Genomic DNA, 26,870 nt, shown 5'->3' on the forward strand with positions numbered 1-26,870 from the left:
TCAGATTTGTCATTGCTTGAGTACTGTGTTAAAATAGTCATTACTTTTCATGCTTTGAAGGAATCAATTTACAGGAAAAAAAACCTGGTGCTCTTTAAAGAAAGAGCGTTTTCCTCCTTTATGGTAGACATTTAATTTCATATAAAGGACTGTTTGATGAAAACATACATGACACATGGACACTTTTAAATCTCAACTATGGGTAGGTGTCAAATACTTTTTTGTAAAGGAAAAAAGTAGATGAAATTCTTAAATAGTCTGTATAGGTGGTTATTCCATTTTGAAAGTGCCTTCCCTTGGTACCATATATGTTTTAATTGAACAGCCGCTAACATTGTTAGTGTGTTTTGAAATTTTATGTTCCTGCCACATAGTGGCCAGGGCATATAGTGTTACCATATGTACACCCTCTTGAAATCAAACTGGTATCTGTCATTGCCTTATGCCTGCATATCAGCTTGTTGGTACACAAGTCTATGATGACTTGCAGATGGAGTTTGCATTTCTTTCTGTTTAACTACCTCTTTGGTAATCTTCTCTAAAATTACTGGGCCAAATTTAACCAAACTTGGCCACAATCATCATTAGGGTATCTAGTTTGAAAAATGTGCCCAATGACCCCGCCTATTATCTTGAAAACTATAATAGATATGGTAAATAGAAACTTTAAAAGGGAAAAGTGATCAGCAAGATAAGATCTATAAATACATGAACATGACTGAAATTGTCAGTTAACTCTTAATAGAGTTATTGCCCTGTAAAGATGATTTTTGTCTCGCCTGCGACAAAAGTCGCAGTATGCAAGACATAGGTATTACTATCCAGCAGCAGCGACGTAAACTATTTGTATAAAGCTTTATATTTCAGAAGGTAGAAGACCTGGATGCTTCATATCTTGTATGCAGATACCTTATGTGACAAAGTTTCTGTCTGTCATATGTCCAATGTCCTTGACCTCATTTTCATGGTTCAACGACTCCTTGAAAAAAAAAAAAGAGTTTTAATGTGAATTTCTCACTTATTATGAGTAATAGGATAACCATATTTGGTATATGGGTTCCTTGAAACGTCTACATGTCCATCAGACAGGGTTCACCTGACCTCGACCTCATTTCATGGATCAGTGATCAAGGTTATAGGTACATGATTAGGTCCGTTTCTGAAATACTATAAGCAGCAGGTCAACTATATGTGGTGTATGGAATGACTGTAATGGGTACATGTAAGTCTGGCAGGTTTCATCTGACCTTGACCTCATTTTCATGGTTCATTGTCAATGTTAAGTTTTTGTGTTTTGATCTGTTTTCAAGTACAATAGGCAACAGGTCAACTATATTTGGTGTATGGAAGGATTGTAGGGTGTACATGTCTGTCTGGCAGATATCATCTAACCTTGACCTCATTTTCATGGTTCATTGGTCAGTATTAAGTTTTTATACGACCGCAAAAAAATTTTTGTGGTCGTATATTGGTATGACGTTGGCGTCGTCGTCTTCCGAAGACGCATTGGTTTTCGCACTCTAACTTTAGTTAAAGTAAATGGATCTCTATGAAATATTACCACAAGGTTCAATACCACAAAAGGAAGGTTGGGATTGATTTTGGGGGTTATGGTACCAACAGTTAAGGAATAAGGGGCCAAAAACAAGCATTTTTATAACTTCCAGACATAACTTGTATGTTAGTGTATGGATCTCTCTGACATTGTACCACAAGGTTCCATATCACAAAGGGAATGCTGTGATTGATTTTGGGGGGAATTGCCTCAAAATTTTAGGAATTAGGGGCCAAAAAAAGGGCAAAAAACAAGCATTTTTCTAGTTTCATGACAGTCAATAACTTGTGTGTAAGTCTATGGATCTTTCTGAAATTGTACTACAAGGTTCCATATCACAAAGGGAAAGCTGGGTTTGAGTTTGGGGGTAATTGCCCTAAACGTTTAGGAATTTGGGGCCAAAAAGGGGCAAAAAAACAAGCATTTTTCTAGTTTTCAGACATTAACTCGTGTTCAAGTGTATGGATCTCTCTGAAATTGTACTGCAAGGCACCATACATTGTAACACAAAGGGAAGGCTGGGATTGAGTTTGGGGGTGATGAATCAGAAGGGGGTTCAAAAAATTTGAGGGGGGATTTTTTTCCCCTTTTTTTTCTTTAAAATTTTCCATTTTAAATCGGTTATTTCTGATTTATATATAAAAGCAAATAATAATGATATGGTTTGAATAGGTAAATTAAAAATTTTTAAGTTCTTAGACCACATTCATTCTGTGTCAGAAACCTATGCTGTGTCAAATATTTAATCACAATCCAAATTCAGTGCTGTATCAAGCTTGAATGTTGTGTCCATACTTGTCCAAACTGTTCAGGGTTCGACCTCTGCGGTCGTATCAAGCTGCGCCCAGCGGAGCATTTTATTGTGTTTTGGTCTGATTTTCAAGTACTATTAGCAATAGGTCAACTATATTTGGTATATAGAATTACTGTAATGGGTACATGTCAGTCTGGCAAGTTTCATCTGACCTTGACCTCATTTTCATGGTTCATTGGTCAATGTTAAGTTTTTGTGGTTTGGTCTATGTTTCAAGTACTATAAGCAATAAGTCAACTATATTTGGTGTATGGAAGGATTGTAAGGTGTACATGTCTGTTTGGCAGGTATCATCTGACCTTGACCTCATTTTCATGGTTAATTGGTCAATGTTAAGTTTTTGTGGTTTGGTCTATGTTTCAAGTACTATAAGCAAAAGGTAACCTATATTTGGTGTATGGAAAGATTGTAAGGTGTATATGTCTGTCTGGCAGGTATCATTTGAACTTTACCTCATTTTCATGGTTCATAGGTCAAGGTTAAGTTTCTTTTGTTTTGGTCTGTTTTTCAATCATCATAAGCAATAGGTCAAATATATTTTGTGTATTAAAAAAAATTATAAGGCGTATATGTCTGTTTGACAGCATTTATTTGACCTGAGTTTCTGTGATGCTTTTAGTTTAACCTTTATCTTTAAGAATTTCAACATAAAATCAATGGTCAGTAAAGCAGGCGAGACATTTCAGCGTGAGCACTCTTGTTACTAAAAAGTGGCCATTGTTGAAGATGCAGGTGAGCAACTCCGGTTTTTTAGAGCCTCTAGTTTTTAATAACAAGAAAGCATACATTTTTGTTCAATGCATTCCCCTGCTTGTAAATCAAAGTATCGCAAAACAGGAAGTATGTGTTTGGCAGATTTGAAAAGCGCTCCCACCACTGCTGACATATTAGTTGTACTTGAGAAAAGTTCATTCAACATACTGAAAAGTGTTCATACACTACAATTCATCACTGTCAAACTGCTGACCAATTATGAAGTCATTCTATTATGTAGTACCTGAGAAAAGTGGGAAGAAAATATTTGTTGGAGGAATGGATGGATGGACAAGGTGAATGAGATAAAGCCACCCCAACTCCAAAATTCTAATGTTACCATTATTTTCAATATTACAGATATCTTAAACAAAACAAATGAAGTATGGTGTATTTTTACATTGGTTGCAATGAAGTACCTGATATATCAGTAAAATAAAAACTGATATTTCGCTCTTGATGTTTACAAAAATAGGTGTTGTTTATGAAGTTGCATGATATGGGAGAGAGCTTCGAAATGATATACAGTAGTTCTTGCATTTATACCTTTAAAAAAAAATCTTGAATGTATAGTTATAGCTTTACCTGTCTGCAGTCTGTCAAAAGGACATGGTTTCTGATTGGTAAATTGAGTTTCACTTACAATAATTTGAATGAAACTCATACTAGGGAAGGGGAAGAAGTCTATTGATTTTGGGGTCAATGGGTCAAATTCAAGGTCAAGATAGAATTTTCTTAAAAAATGGTTTCTGGATGGTAATCTGAGTCTCCCTTGTATGATTGGAATGAAGCTTAATGTTGACCAATGAACCAAAAAAAATGACATTCTCATGGTTCTCCTGATTCAACTTGATATCTTCAGGTCAAAATAGATATTCTCATGGTCCTCTTGATTCAAATTGATATCTTCAGATCTAAATATTATATATGACATTCATTCAACTTGATATTCAGGTCTAAATAGCATGACATTCTCATAGTCCTCCTGATTCAAGCTGATATCTTCAGGTCTAAATAATATTCATCAATGACTGAGCATGAGTTATTATTCATAAACAAACCTATCAATAAGCTTTACAATTGAGAATGTAAGAATTTCTGGCAATGAAGCGTTATTAATGGGCCCATCTTCATATATTACTTACAATAAAGATTCAGGGGAACTAATTCAACAGGGTACAATATATCAATAGTGATAGCTATAACCAGAAACTGTAAAATAACAAACTTCAAAACCAAGATGATCCTGTCATCAACAAAACTAGAGACACTAAAAAGCCTGTGACACTCACCTGCATCTTCCACAAAAGCCACATTTTTTGAAAAAATAATTATCAAAGGGCAATCACTCTTTACAGAGTTAACTGACAATATGATCTTGTCCTGATGATAATTTTTCCCTCTTAAAGTTTCTATTTATCTATTACACTGTAAATTCAGAAATTATTGCAAGGTTTTTATTAATACGAATAATGCGACTGGGTGAGTATCGCAATAATAAGAACTCACATTATGATTTTCGATACATATATCTGTTTACAGATTTTCCTGGAATCGCAATAATTAATCTTGCAATTTTGTCCTTTTGATAAAAATCGCAATAATAAATGCATGCAATAATTTCTGAATTGGTCAGGGGTCACAGTTATTGTCCATTGATTTTCGTTGTCTACAAATAGAATCCTTGGTGTGGACAGTGTATAACTTGCAAATTTTTTTCATACATCTTTCAAATTCATTTCTTTATATTTTATGCATAAAATAGTAAGTAGGGGGATGAAATTACATGTAAAAAAATTTGTGGCATGAATTTTTAGGTAAAGTAGTGATTTGGTCCAATTTGAAAAGCTCAAAAATTAGTGTGTCTGAAGCTGTTAAACTGAATTACAGACCTCCTCAAAGTTAAATTGTCCATATTTTGAGTTAGAGCTGATAGAATTTTCTATAATTTTGATATAATTTGTACCAAAAGTAGTACACTACACTGTAAAAATCTTTATTGGATAGAGCAGGTGCGATTTTTTCAATTTGCGTTTTTTGTCTAAAAGAAATGGACTACGAAATAACTGTGTTCTCAGGCCAATTTACTGTAGTTTTTAAGATAATAGGTAAAAAAAGTAAAAAATGGTAAAATTCACCATTACAGGACAATAAACTTCAATAAGGAGTCGACTGACGATTTTGGTCAAGTTTACTTATTGCAAGAAATTGTCTTGCTGACCAATTCTGCTAAATGCAAAATATTAGGAAAAATCGTCACTGAAGGGTAATAACTCCAAAAACAAGTCAACTGGAGATTTCAATTATTTGACTTATCTGTAGATCTTGTCTTGTTGATCATTTTTGCCATTTAAAGTTTGTCTATCTATTATCATTACCAAAATAATAGGCAAAAATGGGGGGGAAAATGGTAAATTCGTTGTTTAAGTGCAATAACTCCTAAAAGAAGTCATCCAACGATTTGATGTCGATAGACAGAACATGGATCTCATCAATTCAGAACATTTTTTTTTCAAGTTACATAAAATTGCATTTTACCACCATGTTCTATTTTTAGCCATGTCTGCCATGATTGTGGGCAGGCACGTTTATCAGTCACATTTTTTAAGCTAAATACCCCAATGATGATTGTGGCCAAGTTTGGTTAAATCTGGCATAGTAGTTTTAGAGAAGATGATCTTTGTGAAAGTAAAATGAAAATGGACGACAGACAATGGAAGCAAAGTGATGGCAAAAGCTCATACTGGCCCTTTGGGCCAGATGAGCTAAAAACCCAAACACATATTCTTCATGGTCAAATAACAATAATAGGCAAGAAAACAATGTAATAGATGGAATGTTTTTATTCTTTATCGTCAACAAATAAATATCAATACAAGAAAATTAGAAATCCTGAAACTGCTCCTTTATGAGGTACACAGAATTTGTTTACATACTTATGAATAATAATATAATATTCATAATTCGACTTGAAAATCTTAAATTTGTTATACATAAAATATTTGAACATAATATTTAACAGGAAATTACTAAGGAAAAATTCTCTGGTAATAATAAATCTCATAAAATGGATGTCTTTACTTATTGACTTTCAAGTGTTAACTTATCTGAAGTCGTTTATTTAGTCAACCGTTGTAGGATTTCACAATTTGTTATTACAGGACAGATTCATATAAAAACTTATAAAATAAAAATAGAATAGTAAATATTGAAAAAATAACTGAATAATGATAACATCTTTAACTATATCTGAATAATTATTAACAATTATCAGCAGGAAAGAAGCATAATAGTAATTGAATTAATGTTCTTTTGTGTTTCAAATGCATTTATAAAATAACATAATATAACATAGTTTGCCTGTCAAAAAAACAACACTTGCAACTGTAAAGAAATCCATTATAGGCAATGGTATAAAAATCCCCAATTATTTCTTCATCCTAAATGTCTAAATGTCACATGATATATTCAGAAGTCATCCTGTCAGCTAGTCCAAACTTTATTTTTTATGACATCCTGTATGATGATCAGTGTGAATTCCCCACAATTTCAACATATATAGATTCAAAGGATCTGAGTGCTGATTTTTTTCTTTTGATAAAAATAGGCACATTATGTTTTCAATGACAAGTTCAATCAGATAAAATAATTCTTTAATCTTCATCATCTTCTTCTCTGATTACTGGCACACCTGTAAGATAAAATTGTATGTATGAACAAAAGAAATTTTGGCGTAAAGATGTCAATACATTCAAATGCATTATTTGATAATAAGAGTATTTTTTTCAAATAGCAACAGATTTTTTTTTATTAAAATGTAAATACCAAAAATTACACTATCAATAAGTTAAGTTCTTAGTTACTTATATATATAACCTATGTATCGTTTCATTCTATAACCAGCATTATGAGGTTAAAATGTTTGGATAATAATATAACTAGATCTTTGCTAACATGAAATACATTGAACTCACCATCTAATTTTTTCAACTTTGGAAGTTTATTAGCCACATCAGTTCTGTAAGTTCCTTCGGCGGTCAATCTCTCTTCTAGAGGATTACCTGTAAAAACATCATTATAAGTTCCCTTTATCTAGATGTTCATTGATTGTGTACAGGTCACTACAGGTTATACAATTATGGTAAAATAAAGTACCGGTAATAGTTTTTATAAATTTATATTTATATCCCTTCTGTTGATGTTTTTCAGAAATGAAAATATTATGTTCATTGAAATCTTGTAACTTCACTGCAAATATGCACATATTTAACAAATTGAGATATGTACATTTCATAAGTCGGACCCCACAAAACATCACTACGAAGTAAAGGAAAAGTCACCCACTTATTTGTCACATGATTCTTAATCAATGTTTGACATTTTTCTTAATCTACATTAAAAAAAATAATCAATCAAATGAGAAATATTAAAATAAACTTACCTGTGAATACAAGTTCCTCAAGGCATGGTAAATCAGCCTGTATTAAAAAATTAAATAAGCATGAAAATTCTCATATTAATGTTAATGAGTCATTATAAAATTCTAATGATTTGTATTCTCAAATTTAATTATATTTAAAAGAATACATGAGTTTTATTTTCCTTTGCAGATGATAAAAAGATTTGACAGGACAAGATTATTTGCATTAGAAAAAATTTAACATGAAATTGAAAATGGTCCTTGGGATTCTTTTTTGAATTGCCACCCATAGATACGAATACAAATAAAAAAAAAATATCAAAAGGACCATAAGAGCTAGGGTTCACCACAAACAAAATAATACTGAATTTAAGGGCCATCTAGCAAACATGCAAACTTTACTTTGTTGTTCTTTGTACACGCTCACGTATATATGTTGTAAAAATATTGGACATAAACACTTATCCTTAAGCCTGTCATACTCTCCCTCATGTAAAACAGAAAGAAAATATTAATTGATGAAATATTTATCGTCATTCATAACACATATTGGTTTGACCACTTAATGTCCTTTTTTCATGTGGTTATAAAGCAAATCCAGGAAATACTATAGAAATTTGTATTCTTAGCTGACTTTCGACAAAACAATAGAAATGTATACTCACCAATTTTGAAAATTCAGCCATATCTTTAACACTGTTGTTTGACATGTATAAAACCTACAAAAGTTCAGACATATTAGAAACAAAATATTTCATTTTTATACGACCGCAAAAAAATTTTGTGGTCGTATATTGGTATGACGTTGGCGTCGTCGTCGTCGTCGTCGTCGTCGTCGTCGTCCGGCGTCGTCCGGCGTCGTCGTCCGAATACACATTGGTTTTCGCACTCTAACTTTAGTTTAAGTGAATGGATCTCTATGAAATTTTACCATAAGGTTCAATACCACAAAAGGAAGGTGGGGATTGATTTTGGGGGTTATGGTACCAACAGTTAAGGAATTAGGGGCCAAAAAGGGGCCAAAAATAAGCATTTTTGTAACTTCCAGACATAACTTGTGTGTTAGTGTATGGATCTCTCTGACATTGTACCACAATGTTCCATATCACAAAGGGAATGCTGGGATTGATTTTGGGGGTAATTGCCTCCAAATTTTAGGAATTAGGGGCCAAAAAGGGGAAAAAAAACAAGCATTTTTCTAGTTTCATGACAATAACTTTTGTGTAAGTGTATGGATCTCTCTGACATTGTACCATAAGGTTCCATATCACAAAGGGAATGCTGGGATTGATTTTGGGGGTAATTGCCTCCAAATTTTAGGAATTAGGGGCCAAAAGGGGCAAAAAACAAGCATTTTTCTAGTTTCATTACATTAACTTGTGTGTAAGTGTGTGGATCTTTATGAAATTGTACAACAAGGTTCCATATCACAAAGGGAAAACTGGAAGTGATTTTGGGGGTAATTGCCCACAACGTTTAGGAATAAGAGGCCAAAAAGGGGCAAAAAATAAGCATTTTTCTAGTTTCCAGACAATAACTTGTGTTCAAGTGTATGGATCTCTCTGAAATTTTAATGCAAGGTACCAAACCACAAAGGGAAGGCTGGGATTGATTTTGGGGATAATTCCCTAGAAATTTGAGGAATTAGGGGCCATAAAGGGGCAAAAAAACAAGCATTTTTCTAGTTTCAGGACAATAACTTGTGTGTAAGTGTATGGATCTTTATGAAATTGTACTGCAAGGTTCCATATCACAAAGGGAAAGCTGGGTTTGAGTTTGGGGGTAATTGCCCTAAATGTTTAGGAATTTGGGGCCAAAAAACAAGCATTTTTCTTGTTTCCAGACAATAACTTGTGTTCAAGTGTATGGATCTCTCTGAAATTGTACAGTTCATACATGTGAACCTCCCGACGGGAGTACAATAATCCCGTTTTCAGGGGTCTCCTCCCGACCTCCAGTTGAAGACAAAAAAATCCTGTGTATGAAATATTTCATGAATGAAAAATTTCAGCCCAACATATCTGGTGTAACTGACATTACTGAAGTTATATTTTACCTGTAAATCAATTAAAATGCATAATTATATGGCCTCACTTGTCACCTTGGGTGTCAAACATACTGGTAATAAACGATTTTTACCTCAGGCTAACTGCCGTTGTGTAATAAAACTTTGTTTATTTAAAATGAATGTTAGGTTACTTCCCTTGATTTATCCTGTTTTAAGTTATTTTCCTTTAAATAATGTAAATTTTTAAAAGAATATAAATAAAATATAAATTGAACAAATAATCATAAAAGGATGGAAATTAAATGATTTTAAATGTTTTAGGACAAATAAAAAAATAATAATTTGAAAATTATTTGAGGATTCTATACTTCCTTTAAAGGCTTAAATTGAAATTTATATAATAACTATGACCCATGTTTACAGTTTGAATGTGTTACCTATCATGCATTATAAATCTACTTGCATAAAGATAAAAATAAAAGATCTACTTGCAGATAGATAAGCAAATGTTCTGATTGCAATGAATAATGGGAAGAAAGATATGACCTAAAAAATTTAAAGAACATACTGAAAAAGAAGAATGTTAGATTGAACAAGTTGAAAGTTTAAAAAGATAGAGAAAATTTATAAGTACAAAGGTACTATAAACATAATACATTCGGATGGAAAGTTGAAGAAAACACACTTTAACAGACAATTTCTACAGAACACGGTTACATTTACGACAGAATTTATGTCGATTAAAAACATCCTGATCTGAGTCCTAATCTCCAAAACTCCTGATCTTAGTTTCACAGTCCATCACATGTATGTGTACTGCAAGGTACCATACCACAAAGGGAAGGCTGGGATTGAGTTTGGGGGTGATGAATCATAAGGGGGTTCAAAAAATTTGGGGGGGGGGGGATTTTTTTTCCCTTTTTTTCTTTAAAATTTTCCATTTTAAATTGGTTATTACTGATTTATATATAAAAGCAAATAATAATGATATGGTTTGAATAGATAAATTAAAAATTTTTAAGTTCTTAGACCACATTTATTCTGTGTCAGAAACCTATGCTGTGTCAAATATTTAATTACAATCCAAATTCAGTGCTGTATCAAGCTTGAATGTTGTGTCCATACTTGCCCCAACTGTTCAGGGTTCGACCTCTGCGGTCGTATCAAGCTGCGCCCCAGCGGAGCATTTTATTGATTATACAATTATGAACAAACATTAAAGATTGGTTCCAATTTTAAACATCAATATTAGGTAAAAACTCACCAGATACCAGGCTTATAACTCATTCATTTCAATAAAAAGATTGACTAATAAATAGTACTTCCTAACCTCCTTTAGCCATTATCATGAGCAAATAACCAATTGACAATTTAGGTAGTCAAGTTTAAATAACATAACTAAAATAAACCAATGAGAAAATGTCAGTGTTTAACTCAAAAACATAATGTCAAATACATTTCATAGTAATTTAACTATTTTGGGCATACAAATAAACACTTTTCACTCTGATCAATGAACCATGAAATATAGGTTTCACCATCCTTCCGACATATGAGTGATTGAATGAATTTGTTTGTCAGCTTATGAATATTCAGAGATTTTGTGTTTTTAATCAGAGAGATATATCATGAAAGTCTGTAGATAACAAGAAATGATTGTAACAGGATGCTGTTACGAAGTCTCCCAAACGAAGCTCCCTTAATTCGTAATTCCCAGGGTCATCTGACATTGGGCAAAGTCCAGTGAAAATTGGTTTGGTCCAGTAAATGCATTAGTGATGCCTGGGGACTAACCCTGTATATCATTCAAATCATCTTGGCTTGACAAACCAGAATACATATGGTTTAGGGGTGGGGATCTCAACTATTTACAAGATACTAGAACATTGGGGGTGGGGGGAACCCCTGGGGACTGACCCTATACGTCATTCAAATGTTCAAGACATGACGAACAGGAATATATATGGTTTAGGGGTGGGGATCTCGACCATTTACAAGATATTAGAACATTGGGGGTGGGGGGAACCCCTGGGGACTGACCGTATACGTCATTTAAATGTTCGAGACATGACGAATAGGAATATATATGGTTTAGGGGTGGGGATCTTGACCACTTACAAAATATTAGAACTTTCTTAAATGGCAGGGGTTGGGGGTGACCCCTGGGCACTAACCCTGTATTTCATTTGATGTGCTTTATCATGACAAACCAGAATATATATGGTTTAGGGGTGGGGATCTCGACCATTTACAAGATATTAGAACTTTCTCAAATGGCAGGGGGTCAGGATGACCCCTGGGGACTAACCCTGTATATCATTCAAACCATCTTCGCATGACAAACCAGAATATATATGGTTTAGGGGTGGGGATCTTGACCACTTACAAGATATTAGAACTTTCTTAAATGGCAGGGGGTGGGGGTGACCCCTGGGGACTAACCCTGTATTTCATTTGATGTGCTTTATCATAACAACCCAGAATATATATGGTTTAGGGGTGGGGATCTCGACCATTTACAAGATATTAGAACTTTCTCAAATGGCAGGGGGTCGGGATGACCCCAGGGGACTAACCATGTATATCATTCAAACCATCTTAGCATGACAAACCAGAATATATATGGTTTAGGAGTGGGGATCTCGACCATTTACAAGATATTAGAACTTTCTCAAATGGCAGGGGTTGGGATGACCCCTGGGGACTAACCCTGTATATCATTCAAACCATCTTCGCATGACAAACCAGAATATATATGGTTTAGGGGTGGGGATTTGGACCACTTACAAGATATTAGAACTTTCTTAAATGGCAGGGGGTGGGGTCGACCCCTGGGGACTAACCCTGTATTTCATTTGATGTGCTTTATCATGACAAACCAGAATATATATGGTTTAGGGGTGGGGATCTCGACCATTTACAAGATATTAGAACTTTCTCAAATGGCAGGGGGTCGGTATGACCCCTGGGGACTAACCCTGTATATCATTCAAACCATCTTAGCATGACAAACCAGAATATATATGGTTTAGGGGTGGGGATCTTGACCACTTACAAGATATTAGAACTTTTTTAAATGGCAGGGGGTGGGGGTGACCCCTGGGGACTAACCCTGTATTTCATTTGATGTGCTTTATCATGACAAACCAGAATATATATGGTTTAGGGGTGGGGATCTCGACCATTTACAAGATATTAGAACTTTCTCAAATGGCAGGGGGTCAGGATGACCCCTGGGGACTAACCCTGTATATCATTCAAACCATCTTCGCATGACAAACCAGAATATATATGGTTTAGGGGTGGGGATCTTGACCACTTACAAGATATTAGAACTTTCTTAAATGGCAGGGGGTGGGGGTGACCCCTGGGGACTAACCCTGTATTTCATTTGATGTGCTTTATCATAACAACCCAGAATATATATGGTTTAGGGGTGGGGATCTCGACCATTTACAAGATATTAGAACTTTCTCAAATGGCAGGGGGTCGGGATGACCCCTGGGGACTAACCCTGTATATCATTCAAACCATCTTAGCATGACAAACCAGAATATATATGGTTTAGGAGTGGGGATCTCGACCATTTACAAGATATTAGAACTTTCTCAAATGGCAGGGGTTGGGATGACCCCTGGGGACTAACCCTGTATATCATTCAAACCATCTTCGCATGACAAACCAGAATATATATGGTTTAGGGGTGGGGATTTGGACCACTTACAAGATATTAGAACTTTCTTAAATGGCAGGGGGTGGGGTCGACCCCTGGGGACTAACCCTGTATTTCATTTGATGTGCTTTATCATGACAAACCAGAATATATATGGTTTAGGGGTGGGGATCTCGACCATTTACAAGATATTAGAACTTTCTCAAATGGCAGGGGGTCGGTATGACCCCTGGGGACTAACCCTGTATATCATTCAAACCATCTTAGCATGACAAACCAGAATATATATGGTTTAGGGGTGGGGATCTTGACCACTTACAAGATATTAGAACTTTTTTAAATGGCAGGGGGTGGGGGTGACCCCTGGGGACTAACCCTGTATTTCATTTGATGTGCTTTATCATGACAAACCAGAATATATATGGTTTAGGGGTGGGGATCTCGACCATTTACAAGATATTAGAACTTTCTCAAATGGCAGGGGGTCGGGATGACCCCTGGGGACTAACCCTGTATATCATTCAAACCATCTTCCCATGACAAACCAGAATATATATGGTTTAGGGGTGGGGATCTTGACCACTTACAAGGTATTAGAATTTCTTAAATGGCAGGGGGTGGGGATGACCCCTGGGGACTAACCCTGTATTTCATTTAATGGGCTTTATCATTTAGAACATTTTCAATTAAAAAGATTGTGTCTGTCACAAACGGTTTTCAATTTATAATCATTTGAAAATTAAAAAAAATAAAATCCCATAGGGTTCTATAGTAAAACCCTCTTTTTTTTTTGCCCCTCAAAGTACCCCTTTATAAACCCCATTGCACAAACAAAACCCTGATTGCACCACTAGACATGTTAGTCTAACATATTGTGAAACCCTAAGTTAATCTGACAAGCGGTTTTGGAGAATGGGTGCGGACAAGTTCAAATTTAAAAGCGGCGGAAGAAGAAGAAGAATAATAATAATAATAATAAGAACTGAGCAAAAACAATAAGTCTTCCCAAACTTCGTTTGGGAGACTTAAAAATTAAAGATATATATTGTTTTAACAAACATAAGTGGTGTAACTTGTACTCTTCTTAATATTACTAACCTTTAGTTTTTTAAGAACGTTGATGCCTTTCAATTTTTCAATCAAATTATATGAGATCCATAACTGTTCCAAAGTGTCCCCTACAGCTTCCTGTAAAATGTTTCCAATAGAAAGCAGTTATAAATAATATCCCAAAGTACATTCAGTGTAAATCAATTCTTTAAAGAATGAATAATTGAAATGAGTCACAAATGAAATATTTTGTACTATAGACCTACATTGTATTTTATGTCTGTCTATTTTTGTAATGGAGAACATAGCATTGAGGCTCCTTATATTAACTGAAAGAGTATTGTAAGTTTGACTTCAAGTAAGAACATTAATTGCATATATATATATACATTGTATATGAATACCTGCAATATTTTGTCATTTTATTTTTTTTTTCTCTCAATGATATAAAAAAAGTGAAAATCAATCATGTTGAAACTAATGTAATTCCACAAAAAAGTGCTAAAAACAAACTGTTTTTGCTCAATATCAGCAATAAAGGTTAAACTGGACTCAGTGGAGGATATGCCATCAAAACCACAACCATATGATTTAAAGTGGACAGATATTTATCTAATGTGACACAAATAGATCTTTTACTGAAAAATCCAAATTAAAATTAAATGCAAATTTGTATAACACTATATAACTTGGCCTATTTTTCACATAAATACATTTTTTTATGATATAAAATTGATTTTGAAAAGATATATTTTATCAAAAAACTTGTATAAAAAACCTACCAGTCCTGTTAACGACTTTATACTGTTTCTTCCTAATGACAAAATTTTCAGATGTTCTGAAAATGAAAAAAAAACAGTATTATAAGCCAACCTTCAATCCTGTAAAATGGTTTTAAATAAAGCTGTTCCTCCCTAATTCCAAATTTTCTGAAATGAATAAAAATCATAAATGCCAACATATCTGTAAACGCCAACATATCAGTTCTGTAAAAAACTTTTTATAATTCCTACCTTTAGATAAAATTTTCAAATTTACTATAAATAAAAATATAAAATAGTCATATATGACAGTTTAGACTTAATAGGACAGTAAGCAGATTTCGACATTCTGCCCCCTCCCCCTTCTCTATTTATAGGGGTTTTCAAGATATGTTCTATTTTTAGCGATGTCAGCCATGTTGGTTGGCAGGCGTGCTCATCTGAAACACTTTTTAAACTAAATACCCTTATGATGATTGTGGCCAAGTTTGGTTAAATTTGGCAGAGCAGTTTCAGAGTAGAAGAGTTAACAGACAACAACACCCGCCAAGTCACACGAGAAAAGATCACTTGGCCCTTTGGTCAATAAAAGTTGACAATTCTTATAATTTTGAAAATGATGTTGTTTTAAATCAAGTACTGTATGAACTTAAAGTGGTTACAATTAATTTCAGCAGTATATGCCTAATAACATACTGTAACTTCAGAAATTATTGCGATGTGTTTACTATTGAAAAAATGTGAATGATTTATGATGGCAATTAATAACCTTGTATTTTGACTTTCATTTTTCCCTGGTCATTTTGTGATTGATTTAACTCCCTTCAACCATAGGTGTGTTCAGTAAGTAAACTTTTACCTGCAGAACTTAAGGGGTTGTTTTTCAACTATATCTGGCAGACTGTGTAATATGTAGTCAATTTGGTAACATTTATATCACTTTAATTGTTTATTGGAAAGTATTTTCTACATTCCCATTATATGTGACACCAGTCAAAATATGTGTATTCTCTTTAGTTCAAATACAAAAATAGTCCCTATGACTTTAGTATAAATAACTCCCTAAAAAATGTGGGTCCCTGTGGATTGCAAAACTAAAACATGGTTTTGCCAGGGGTCCTTGAATTGCAAATTAGTGTATACAATAATTTGTGGAATTACAGTAACTCCAGATGACGTTTTGACTGTCATGATAGTTTCGCTTAACCAAACATTTTCACACCTTTTCATCAGTCTAGGCAGCCATATAGCCAGGAACTATGGTGTCTTGAAAAAGGGTAATTTGAACCGATTTGTCTCCAGATCCCCTCTGCACTGTGAGTTAAGTGAAAAAGTTTAATACATTTATAAATATAAAAACTTACTTAAACCATTCAGATTGGCAATCTTTTCAATTGTATTTGTTGAAATTGACAGCTGTCTGAAAAAAATCAAAGAAAAAAATCAATTAATACATACAATCCACAAAATCTTATAAACATTCACTTCTTATAGTTATGGTTCAACTTGAATAAGTTTACAGATGGAGTAGGAAAAACTGCATGTGACTAACAATAAATATTAACCACTGAAGCAAAATAGCTCTGTCTTCTGCTGAAGAGGTTCTAATGGTCGATAATCAATATGAATGACACTCCAGTAAAACCTGTTTTAAGAGACCACTAAAGTGAGAGCTAAAATGTAGTCTCATAAGAAAAGTGGTCTTTTAATACAGGTTAAATCTATATGAAATGTATTACAGAGAAACATAAAATTAATGGTTTTATAAAACAGGTTTTTACTGAATACAGGTGATCTTTGACTATATTTTAAAAATATCTACCCAGAATATACCAGAAAAATTATTATAATATTTGTTTTCAAGTTCTACATTACAATGACTACATCTATGCTGAAATTCTGAAGCCAAGGTTAAGCAATACATATATTAAAGACTTATACAGGAAAAAAAGCAAAAGACAACAGATATTAGAAACTTTTAAAAAGATATTAGATACATGTACTGATCACTTCAAATAACTTAACAATACAGTAACAATTTCATTGCTTACATAGCATTTCCTCAATAGTAACTTAGAAACTGATCTATTATTAAAACTCAACGTGATTCACTGAACCATGGTAAAGGTAGTCTATGGTACTTACAGTAAACCTTGTGTGATTGGTATATTTCACCCCTTACAATGGACATACAGAGCAAATACAGTTGTCCTATTGAATGTAGTAACTGAGTTACTGACATAATCATGAAAATACGGTTTAGGACTAAATGATTTGAACTTAATGTTATATGTCAAGTGTGATTGATGTTGGTCTTAATGCAGCTAGTAACAGGCTAGTTATAGTCTGCTATTCAAAGTTCTGACAAAAATCATTTTCTCATGGAAAAATGGTGCAAATTGTATTGTCATTGGGAAAATGAAAATGATGTCCAAGAAAAGTGACATGCAGAAACTTATAGACACCTATATAAAAAAAGTGAATTAAAAGTTAAACTTTTAACTTTTTGTGCAAAAATTGATTCCTTAGGTTACACTTTGACTAAATTGAAACCTTCTGATCTAACATAAAAGTCAATGTTTTGATGTAAATATAAACAGGAGGGAATTTCAATATTTTTTTTAACTTTGTTACAAAAAGAATACACATACTCGCAGCATGATAGCGTGGACAGAGAGGCATCCATCTTTTCTATTGGTGGAACCTGACCCAACAGTTTGACAATCTTTGCTTCTTCTGCCTTACATTCACTCTTTTCAGCCTGAAATAAGAGTCATATCTTTTAACATTCACTTCATTTCTACACATATTATTTAAATACTCCATTCACTTTTCTGTATTGCATTATGCATCTCAAAATATATAAAATATACATTTTTTTTAAAACAGATATATCTATATCTGTCCACTTGCTCATCCCATAGATAATAAACTTTGGAGTTAGTTATGTCCAATTCCAGATGTGTGTCCTATCATCTGTGAAAAATCATTTTTCATGAATATTTCTGTACTAACAAGAAACAAGCATGACAAAGAGCAAAGAAATTGCAATCTACTTTTAAAAATTTATTTTTTTCGTTAATATTTCTTTTCTATCAGGAAACAAGAAGCATTTTTGACCAAATTAGAATATTAATGTACATGTACCTTATTTCCATTAGTCATGGTGTTGTGAAATTCAGAATAATTACCCATTTTGATTTTTGAAATCAAAAATAATTTTGCAATCCTTTGCTGAATATATGAACAGTTTACCAAAAATGTATCTAGACACAAACATGAAAACATCATAGCTATATATATAGACAAGCACAGCCTGTTGTTTCAAAATTGGAAAGTTTATGGGTTTTTAAAAATAATACACAATATACATGTACAAAGAAGAAGATATGACAAGGCCACTTTATTTATCTCTTGAATTCCAAAATCAAATTGATTAATGGTATATCTATCAATTTTTTGTGTGTCTTTTTAGGGTTGTTGTCTCATTAATGTATAACTCACATCTTTTATTCATTTGTATAGACTAGCTAAATCCTAGTGGTGTTGAATATGGGATCATATAGCATAGAGGACTTGAGCACATAGTCTTTAGAAGGTTAGTAACTGCTCTTTTTAAAGCATTTTTCGTAAATAAGAAATCACAATATTTCTTCTTAAAAGTTCATAAAAGCACTACTGTAAACTAGTGCGAGGTTTTTTTAATTTATAATTAATGGGAATAATGCCACTGGGTTAAGAATTGCATTTTGGGTGAATTTGAATTTTAACGGGTGTTACGTTTGCGCAAACAACCTGTAAATTACCTGTGTTTTTAACTGAGTTTTAATCCTGAGTGCCCGAACTTTACAGAATTTTTGTTGAAAAAAGAATGAATATATAATAAGAGGTCTTTATTCGTTTATATAAACATCGAAATCAATTACATGGATGTTAACAAATATTTTCAAATTAAATGTACAGTGCATATTTCCTGAACAGAAACATTCTAAATATATCAAACATTGTCTGTTCTTGTTTGAATCACAATCTAACAGTCAGTCCTTTACTGGTACTTACACACCAGCCATTAAAGATAAAATGGATGTAAAATTTCAAAAATCATAATTTTTATAAAATTTTTAGTAGAAAATGTGATAAATCTGTGCAAACCTAGCAACTTTTTTAACATGTAAATTGTCTCATGCAAATGTAGGACAAATGTGTGCAAACATAAAGTGACGTATTAATGATATATGATACATATATCTGAATTAAGATTTTCCTGAAATCGCCATAATTGATCCCTCATTCCTGTCCATTCTTCAAAAATTGCAATAATATATGAACTTACAGTGTTTGATAACTGAAATACAATGCCATATATATACTAACAGAGGTCACTATAGATCAAAATATAACTTGTTTTAATTACCCATTTGGCCAAGCCTTCCTTGATTGTTGTTGCTTTTGCCGCCTGTAAATGAAAAAAATAAAATGATAGAAAAAGTACTTTAGCATTTCTCAATGCACATACTTGTATTGGTAACATCCTATCATATACATGTCAATTCGAAATAATGTCACTCATGCTATCACTTTGTCATTTTTAATGAGATGTACATTTTTTGGTACATGTGTCAAGGACAGTTTCATTAGCTGGATAATGGAAACAGCATTATTGGAAATTTCTATGATAACCCAGACTAAAGCTTTTCAGCCTATTCTGCCATATAACGGTTCAGATTAATTTAGTTTCTGACATTATATATCAATCTCATTTGGCATTGGTATTTTTGCTCTAACATAACCAATAATGACGAATTTTTGGATTGTATCAAAACAGACAAACAAGGTGGAACATTAGCATGATTAGTTTTATTCAAACATAAAAGGAATTATTATGTCACTTAAAACAGTCAATTGCAAATAATAGACAAAAATTTGAAACCTGCATGTCCGACAAATAAACCAGTACATTAACAGATTTTCCATTTAAGAGCCCTTTTTGTTCTATGTGCAATGTAACAGATAAATTGTACTTGTTTTTCAACTACTGTAAATTCAGAAATTATTGCGAGGTTTTTATTAATGCGAATAATGCAACTGGGTGAGTATCGCAATAATAAGAACTCGCATTTTGATATCTGAAACATATATCTGTATGCAGATGTTCCTGAAATCGCAATAATTAAACTCAAATTTATGTCCATTTTTTAACAATCGCAATAATAAATGTACGCAATAATTTCTGAATTTACAGTAATAAAGATTATGATGACACATAGGAAACTGTATTCACCGAAAATGATCAGCAATACTAGATGTACAAAAAATATTAATATAACTGAACATTGCTGAAACCATCAATTAAAGCAATGACTTACATCAAGCAATGATTTTAAATTTTCTCATTCTTACAAAAAGACCAATGGACAACTCTAGTTTGCTTTACTATAATGTGTGGTACATTTGTTTGACATTAAGTAATGGCCAAAAAATTGGCATACAAGTGTAAATACGTCTATCTAAACAGCAGACAAACCAAAAAGGCACTGACAGAAAATCATCTTTGATGTTAATCCACATTCATGAAGGATTCCCATTGATGTACATTGTTGCCATAAGGACTTAAGATAAGGATTGAGGGTCCTTACATTTGAAAAAATAAAAACTTGTGTGTTCATGTTTTTTTTACTTTCTCAAATCTTAATTTCTAATCCTCAGCACAAGTGGCTCTCCTTTTTACTTCACAAGCCAATAAGAGGCACTTAGTCTGTGTCAATTTACCTATAATAATGTAACCCAAACCGAAATGGAAGTATCCTATACAGGTCATTGCTGTTCTGCTGTACCATAAGAAATTACTCTGGGTACTTTTACTTGATCAAATTGTACCCACATAAATTTATTTTTTGTCTAATAGGGTAACCTGGAAGGAACAAAAGTAACCAGATCATTGGTTTCAGGTAAGCCTTTAGATTATTTTCGTTTAATTTTGTTACATCTGCCATGATGATGAAGATACAAGTACTAGGGCAGTCTGTGTGAAAAACTTTTTTGACAACTAGACCATTGGGCTAGTGACCATGTCTGCTAGATTAAACCAATTTTCACAAGACTGAAAATTTTAATAAATGATGTAAAGTGCGTAATATTGATGAGATTGATAACTTGCCTATCTCAGATACTATATATATGTCATTGCTGGAGGGAATAAAATGAAGAACAAAAAGGAAACATTTATACAATTGATTTGATTTGTATCTTATTTTAAAACAATTTCAAACAATAGTAATCATACTCTTAATCATTATGTCACGATAAATCTCCCTTTTCCAAAACAGCTAAGCTAAAAGGGAGGGGAAGAACTCCCTCATACATACATTTTTGTAGTTCCAAAGGGTAGCAGTTATAAGCATTTTCCTCAAATTCATTTAAGAATTCTACCATTTTGCTTTAACTTGTCATAAATGGTCAAAATGACTGACAAGTCCAAAAATTAGTTTTTCATCAAATTTCTTTTATTATCTATTTGGCTTGTTATCGGTATCCTCTTCATGAAAGTTTTACATGCCAAGATTTTGCTGGCATGGGCCACATGACCTTTGGTTTATTACAAAGACTATTCTTGATTATGTTTTTACAAGTATAATCCTTATAAAATATGAACATTTTGTTTTAAAACAAGCACGGTGACCAGGTGACCAATCGTTTCCCAATTGTTTAAAAAGCCTAGAGTACGTATTTTCCTCAATTATTTTTTGGTACTTGAAACTTCTGGTATTTGTGAAGGCCTTTTCAATGTTTAACCTGGGATAGCCCCATGTGTCTATTTCAGCATCGGAAGCTATGGTTGTTTGTTTACATTGAGCGGTATTTATAGGTTGTTTATAGCTGGCACATGGTCTAGCCTCGTTTATGATTTTGTTGGTAATAAGGTTTATCGCATTGACGATTAGAAGTAACAGAAACCATAAATGATAATTTAGTGATACCAGTAAAAGGATGAAAACAAGGTCAGCGACAATTTTGTTACTTGTTCTCGTATATTTTCTTCAAAATTACAGGTTAAGATTTTGCAAACACTCTCAGATGTTCACTAGACCGATTGGGCAATAAAACAGTTTTTCTGCACTAGTCCGATGAAATAAATACTAGACAGAGGCTTTGGGCTACTGCTTATGGCTTACATTACAATCTGCAAGTGCTTGTTAAGTGCAGATTTAGAATCATCCACTTACTATTATAAATGGTTCTGAAAACAATTGCACATTTAATCTGGATACGTTTTAAGATTGGGGTTTAAACTGTGTACCCTTAACAACTTTAATTTCAACATGTGTACTTTTCCTAACATAAAACGAATACAGAGGACGTTCTCATTGTACCCAACAACACGTTAACAGTGACCCGTTTAGCAAAAAACATTTTTTATGAAGTAAAATTACGAACTCCGCTATCTCTCAGAAATAATCACACAAAAAACAGCTGACAAAGTTGTATAACACTGTGAAACACCCCATACCCTTTAGAAAGGTGAAACTTGTAATAAAATAATATAATAATAAAGGTGCCAATAATATAACACCCACCATTTTGAAGCGTTGTTGTCGTCAAGATGACTGGTACCTGTTGATACGTCTTATTCTACGTGAGAAAAAGCAAAAAAATAAATAGAAACCAGTAAAGTTGTTAAGGACACACAAATAATTTTGTTTAAATATCGTTATAACACATCATTTTGATTTTATAACTACGTTAACAAATATTAGATTTTAAATAAATGATCTTAAAATATTTTACCCAACATCAGAGTATAAAAAGAAGCAGACAACCACGACCTTTAATTCCACCTTCAAGCTAGCCTGCATACAAATATTGGATCATCTTATAAATATTTCCGAGGGCTGTATAGCCAGTCAAGGTCGTTAAAAACTTCCATCATCATCATCATCATCATCAATATTTCCTCAGACAGAATTTTCTTATACTTTACCAAAATGTAGATACCTTTTTTTGTACAATGTAATAAAAAGTATGAGTCACCGTGTAATCAAGCTTCAAGTTGTGCAAAATTAGCCAATCTTGTTTTTATGACTGATAATCAATGCAAAATTAGCCAATTGCATAGATTATCAGTCATAAAAACAAAAAACTTTTTTGTGAATAAAAAGATATCAGATAAAATTTTGAAAGAAAATATGAGATGATAGGTTTTCAATGATACTATGCTTTTGTCAAATAAGAATAAAAATGGTGTCACCGAGCTTGTTTTCTTGCTACAAGCACATAATGAAAATTTCATTAACATTCCTTTCAAAAATGCTATAAGAGTTATCTCCCCTTACATGCCTAAGTTGGAAAATTGAATCCCACTAAAACAAATATTTTGTATTTGTAAAAACAGTCTAAATAATGCAACACATCACTTATTTTTAGGCACGTGCCTACACATGATTTTTTCACAAATATTTTTTTTTATTAAAAAATATAATAAACAATGTTATCTGTAAATGCATGTGAGGTCGTCAAAACTCTTTAATTATCGAATGTCATTTGTACACTAGTCTATCATCCATAGTGAATCAGTGGAGTATTGGAACTGTATGTCATTATATTCCACCTTATATAGAAACTATAAACTAGAACTTTAATTGGTTCAGATCATTTCACTTCTATCAACAAATACTTGAATGAACCTCATCTTAGATAAATGATTTTGTTTCAATTAGTTGTTGTTGGCCCAAGTTCAATCCGATGCCTAGTGTAGTGCACGTAAAGAAACTTGCAACAACTCTTTGAGGGGTTCATAGGTCGTCTACTGAACGGCATATTTCTGTTCCTATCCAATAAACCTTCATTTTCCAATGAATGGCATTTCCAAATTTCCAGACCTTCATCCTGGACGACCCCTATTTGTTTTAGTCCTGAACATGCATGAACTATTTGCCACTGGACGATTAGCAATCAATCAATCAATCAATCAACTAGCTTTCAGTAACTTCAAGTACTCTCAGATCTACGCCGTGTAATGACCATAATTATTCAAATTAGGTAGGGATTTTACAGTACAGGATATAAGGAAATATGAATTTCTTGAATTTTGTTAGATAGTATGAACAGAACAGAACTTCTGCATGACGTATCGAGTGTTTGTGTGTATATGTTTGTGTGGCCGGGGAGGGTGAAGGATTAAGAATCAAAAGATGAATGGTCGATGCGTAGTCCTAAATTAAGTTAGTATTATTATGTAGTAGTCTCAGTGTTTACGTGCCTATTTTTTTTTTAATGTAGGATCGTCAATATGTACTATCAATTGACGTATATATCAATTATACTCAATCAGAAACAGGTTGTGCTGCTTAATAAAGGGCTACGCTGATCTACGCTGGGCAATGCATATTGGAAATATTGATTTTTTTTATATTTCCGATTGTACTGCCGGTTAATTCACCAGTCAGATGAAATTGTAGAATTATGTTTATTTTTCGACATTTTTTTCATGTATATTATCATGATAAAATGACCAGTAAATTTTATTTTTTTTTATGCACAAAATTTTGCAACTAAAATGCTGAAAACCGTTTTCCGTCAGGGGTCTCGGCCCCCTGAACCCCCTACCAGGGCTCTGCCTACAGTCTAATGGATACCTAGTCACGCCCCTGTTTATCATTAATTAACAGTCTTACAGATAAATCTACCATTTTGTCTCAAAATTTTCAGATTTAACCAAAGAACTAGACCGATTGAGTACCGCTATTTTGAAATAAAAGAAGGTGCTGTACTGTTAAGGTGGATGGGGTGGGGGTCTTAATTAAAATCCATAGAATTTTTCAATAATTTGTCAAGATGTAGTTTTTATCATGCTTTTTTGCAAAATATAATAAAAAGTATAGGTAACCGGACATTATTTCACGCTACAGGTTGTGCAAAATTGTCAGATTTTGTATATAGATTATGCATGGAAAATCCAATTTTGTGTGATAAAAAGAAAACTACACCATAGAAAATTTAGATAAAATGTGAGAAGATAGCTCTTATAACATGCTTTCAGATAAGAAAAAGAAAAAATGGGGTCACTGGACTTGTTTTCTGGCTACATATTAAAATAGGTAAATTCATAACACTTTCTATTATAAAAATTACTTTTATCTGAGTTATCTCCCCTTATGTGGCAAAGTTGAAAAAAAAATGAATCAAACAAAAATAATGTGTTTTTGAGAAAAAAAACAGCCGTAAATATGACCAAACACATAATTTTCTATATTAACATGAAAAGTCTTACACATGAATTACATATTACTCTCAAAATTTGCACATATCATTAAAGATCTAGACCAATAGTTATATATCTGCTACTTCAAAATCCAAGATGGAGGAAGACACCCCAGTCACCTTAATCTACCTTTTTTAACACTCTTAGTGTGGAGCGAAATTTCAAAACACTGTCCAGAAACGGGATAATACCAGTACAAAATATTATAAACAGTACATTGTTGTTAAATCTGGCATAACAGCATGTTATCTTGCATATATAATTGAAGATTTACTAAAATATAAAGGAAATGTCTATTTTTTTTATTAACGTTATTTATATGACATCACATCAAGTCAGATTGTCAGATTTAAAGATGTATTTGTCCCTAAAAAATATGGTCACACCTGGAAAGCCCAACATTTTATTGGCCCAACTATGAACGTTCTTTATAACGAAGACCTTTTTAAGATCAATGGTGTTTACACATACGCACAGGCATACACAATTTATATCCCTTACTGTAATAATGATGTTTAAAGATGTAAAAAATATTTCAATGTTGTGGAATTTATACATACTTCATATATACGAGTTGTGAAGAGGAGTTGATTATCCTTTGTGCTATGTTTTGCAAATTAGTAATGTTTAGACTAATCCATTTTCACGAGATATTGACTTCAACAATACTGGTCGTTTTTTTTCGGCGTGATAAATTTGCTCAATATACATTTGACACTAGTGATAAACACATTTCTAACCACAATTGGCAAAAACAATAGAATTGCCCGTACGAAAGAAAAAAAAAGAATCACTATCGAAATTAAAATCTGAACTGAAAAAATTGTCAGATTTGAAGAATGTATTCAGATAAGTTTTCTCTCTAGAGCAATATAATTTTATTGCGTATTGTTTAATACCAAATTTGTTTCCGACATTGTAATAGCGATGTTGGTTTATTGGTTGAAAAAACAACGAAAACTTTTTCTTTCTTGTACAATCCTACAACCTATCACGGCAAGGGATTTCTATGTCAAAATGATCTCGACGGGTAAATACTTGATGCGTTCGTTTAAAAAAAAAGAAGTACATATATACAAGTGATCTTTTTCCAAATAATAACTTGTAGAGAAAAATCTCTCTCTGAACGTTAAAATGCACATGGTCATATCGCAGCACATACTTTAGTGTTCAAAAGTAGAATAGTGGAATTCATGCGTTTTTGGTCTTTCAAAGTGTTGGGAAAAAAACTGAAACGTTGATGAACAATACTATCAATTATAGTTTTCAAGATGACATACAAAAACGCAAAAAAGATATAAATTGTCATTAAGGACATTGACTCATATAAAGAGTTGGCCAACGATTTCAGAAGTATACGAACTTATTTGCAGATCTTGCCTTGTGGGTCATTTTTGCCCTCTAAAATTCTCTCTTTCTATTTTAGTTTCATAATAATAGGCAAAAACGCAAAACAAAAAAATGGGGAAAATAGTCTTTTAAGGGCGATCACTCCTATAAGGAGTCAATTGACGATTTCTGCAATAAAACTGATCTGTAGATCTTGTCTTACTGATTATTTTTGTTTTTGAAAGTTTA

At 32.9% G+C, this 26,870-nt stretch overlaps 1 protein-coding gene across 1 annotated transcript; it reads right to left on the reverse strand.

Moving 5' to 3' along the window:
* Nucleotides 1-5,947: 5,947 nt before the first annotated feature.
* On the reverse strand, nucleotides 5,948-22,663 carry LOC127698623 (dynein axonemal light chain 1-like). The gene is made up of 10 exons (XM_052202182.1): nucleotides 22,609-22,663; nucleotides 19,449-19,490; nucleotides 17,686-17,795; nucleotides 16,399-16,454; nucleotides 15,056-15,111; nucleotides 14,322-14,411; nucleotides 8,208-8,261; nucleotides 7,564-7,600; nucleotides 7,097-7,183; nucleotides 5,948-6,813 (listed from the first exon to the last, which is right to left on the reverse strand). Exons 1-10 carry the CDS (start codon nucleotides 22,609-22,611, stop codon nucleotides 6,776-6,778), a joined length of 573 nt encoding a protein of 190 aa, XP_052058142.1. The 5' UTR covers nucleotides 22,612-22,663; the 3' UTR covers nucleotides 5,948-6,775.
* Between the last annotated feature and the right edge of the window lie 4,207 nt (nucleotides 22,664-26,870).

Source organism: Mytilus californianus, unplaced genomic scaffold, assembly GCF_021869535.1.
Source record: "Mytilus californianus isolate M0D057914Y unplaced genomic scaffold, xbMytCali1.0.p SCAF_4, whole genome shotgun sequence".
NCBI lineage: Eukaryota > Metazoa > Mollusca > Bivalvia > Mytilida > Mytilidae > Mytilus > Mytilus californianus.

What these genes read in the sequence shown, in the direction of transcription:
- LOC127698623 (XM_052202182.1), bottom strand. An exon ending in TAAAGTCGTTAACAGGACTG is followed by an intron (nt 14,412 to 15,055) that starts GTAGGTTTTTTA and finishes AACATTTTACAG; the next exon opens with GAAGCTGTAGGGGACACTTT. An exon ending in AAAGTTGAAAAAATTAGATG is followed by an intron (nt 6,814 to 7,096) that starts GTGAGTTCAATG and finishes TTTATCTTACAG; the next exon opens with GTGTGCCAGTAATCAGAGAA.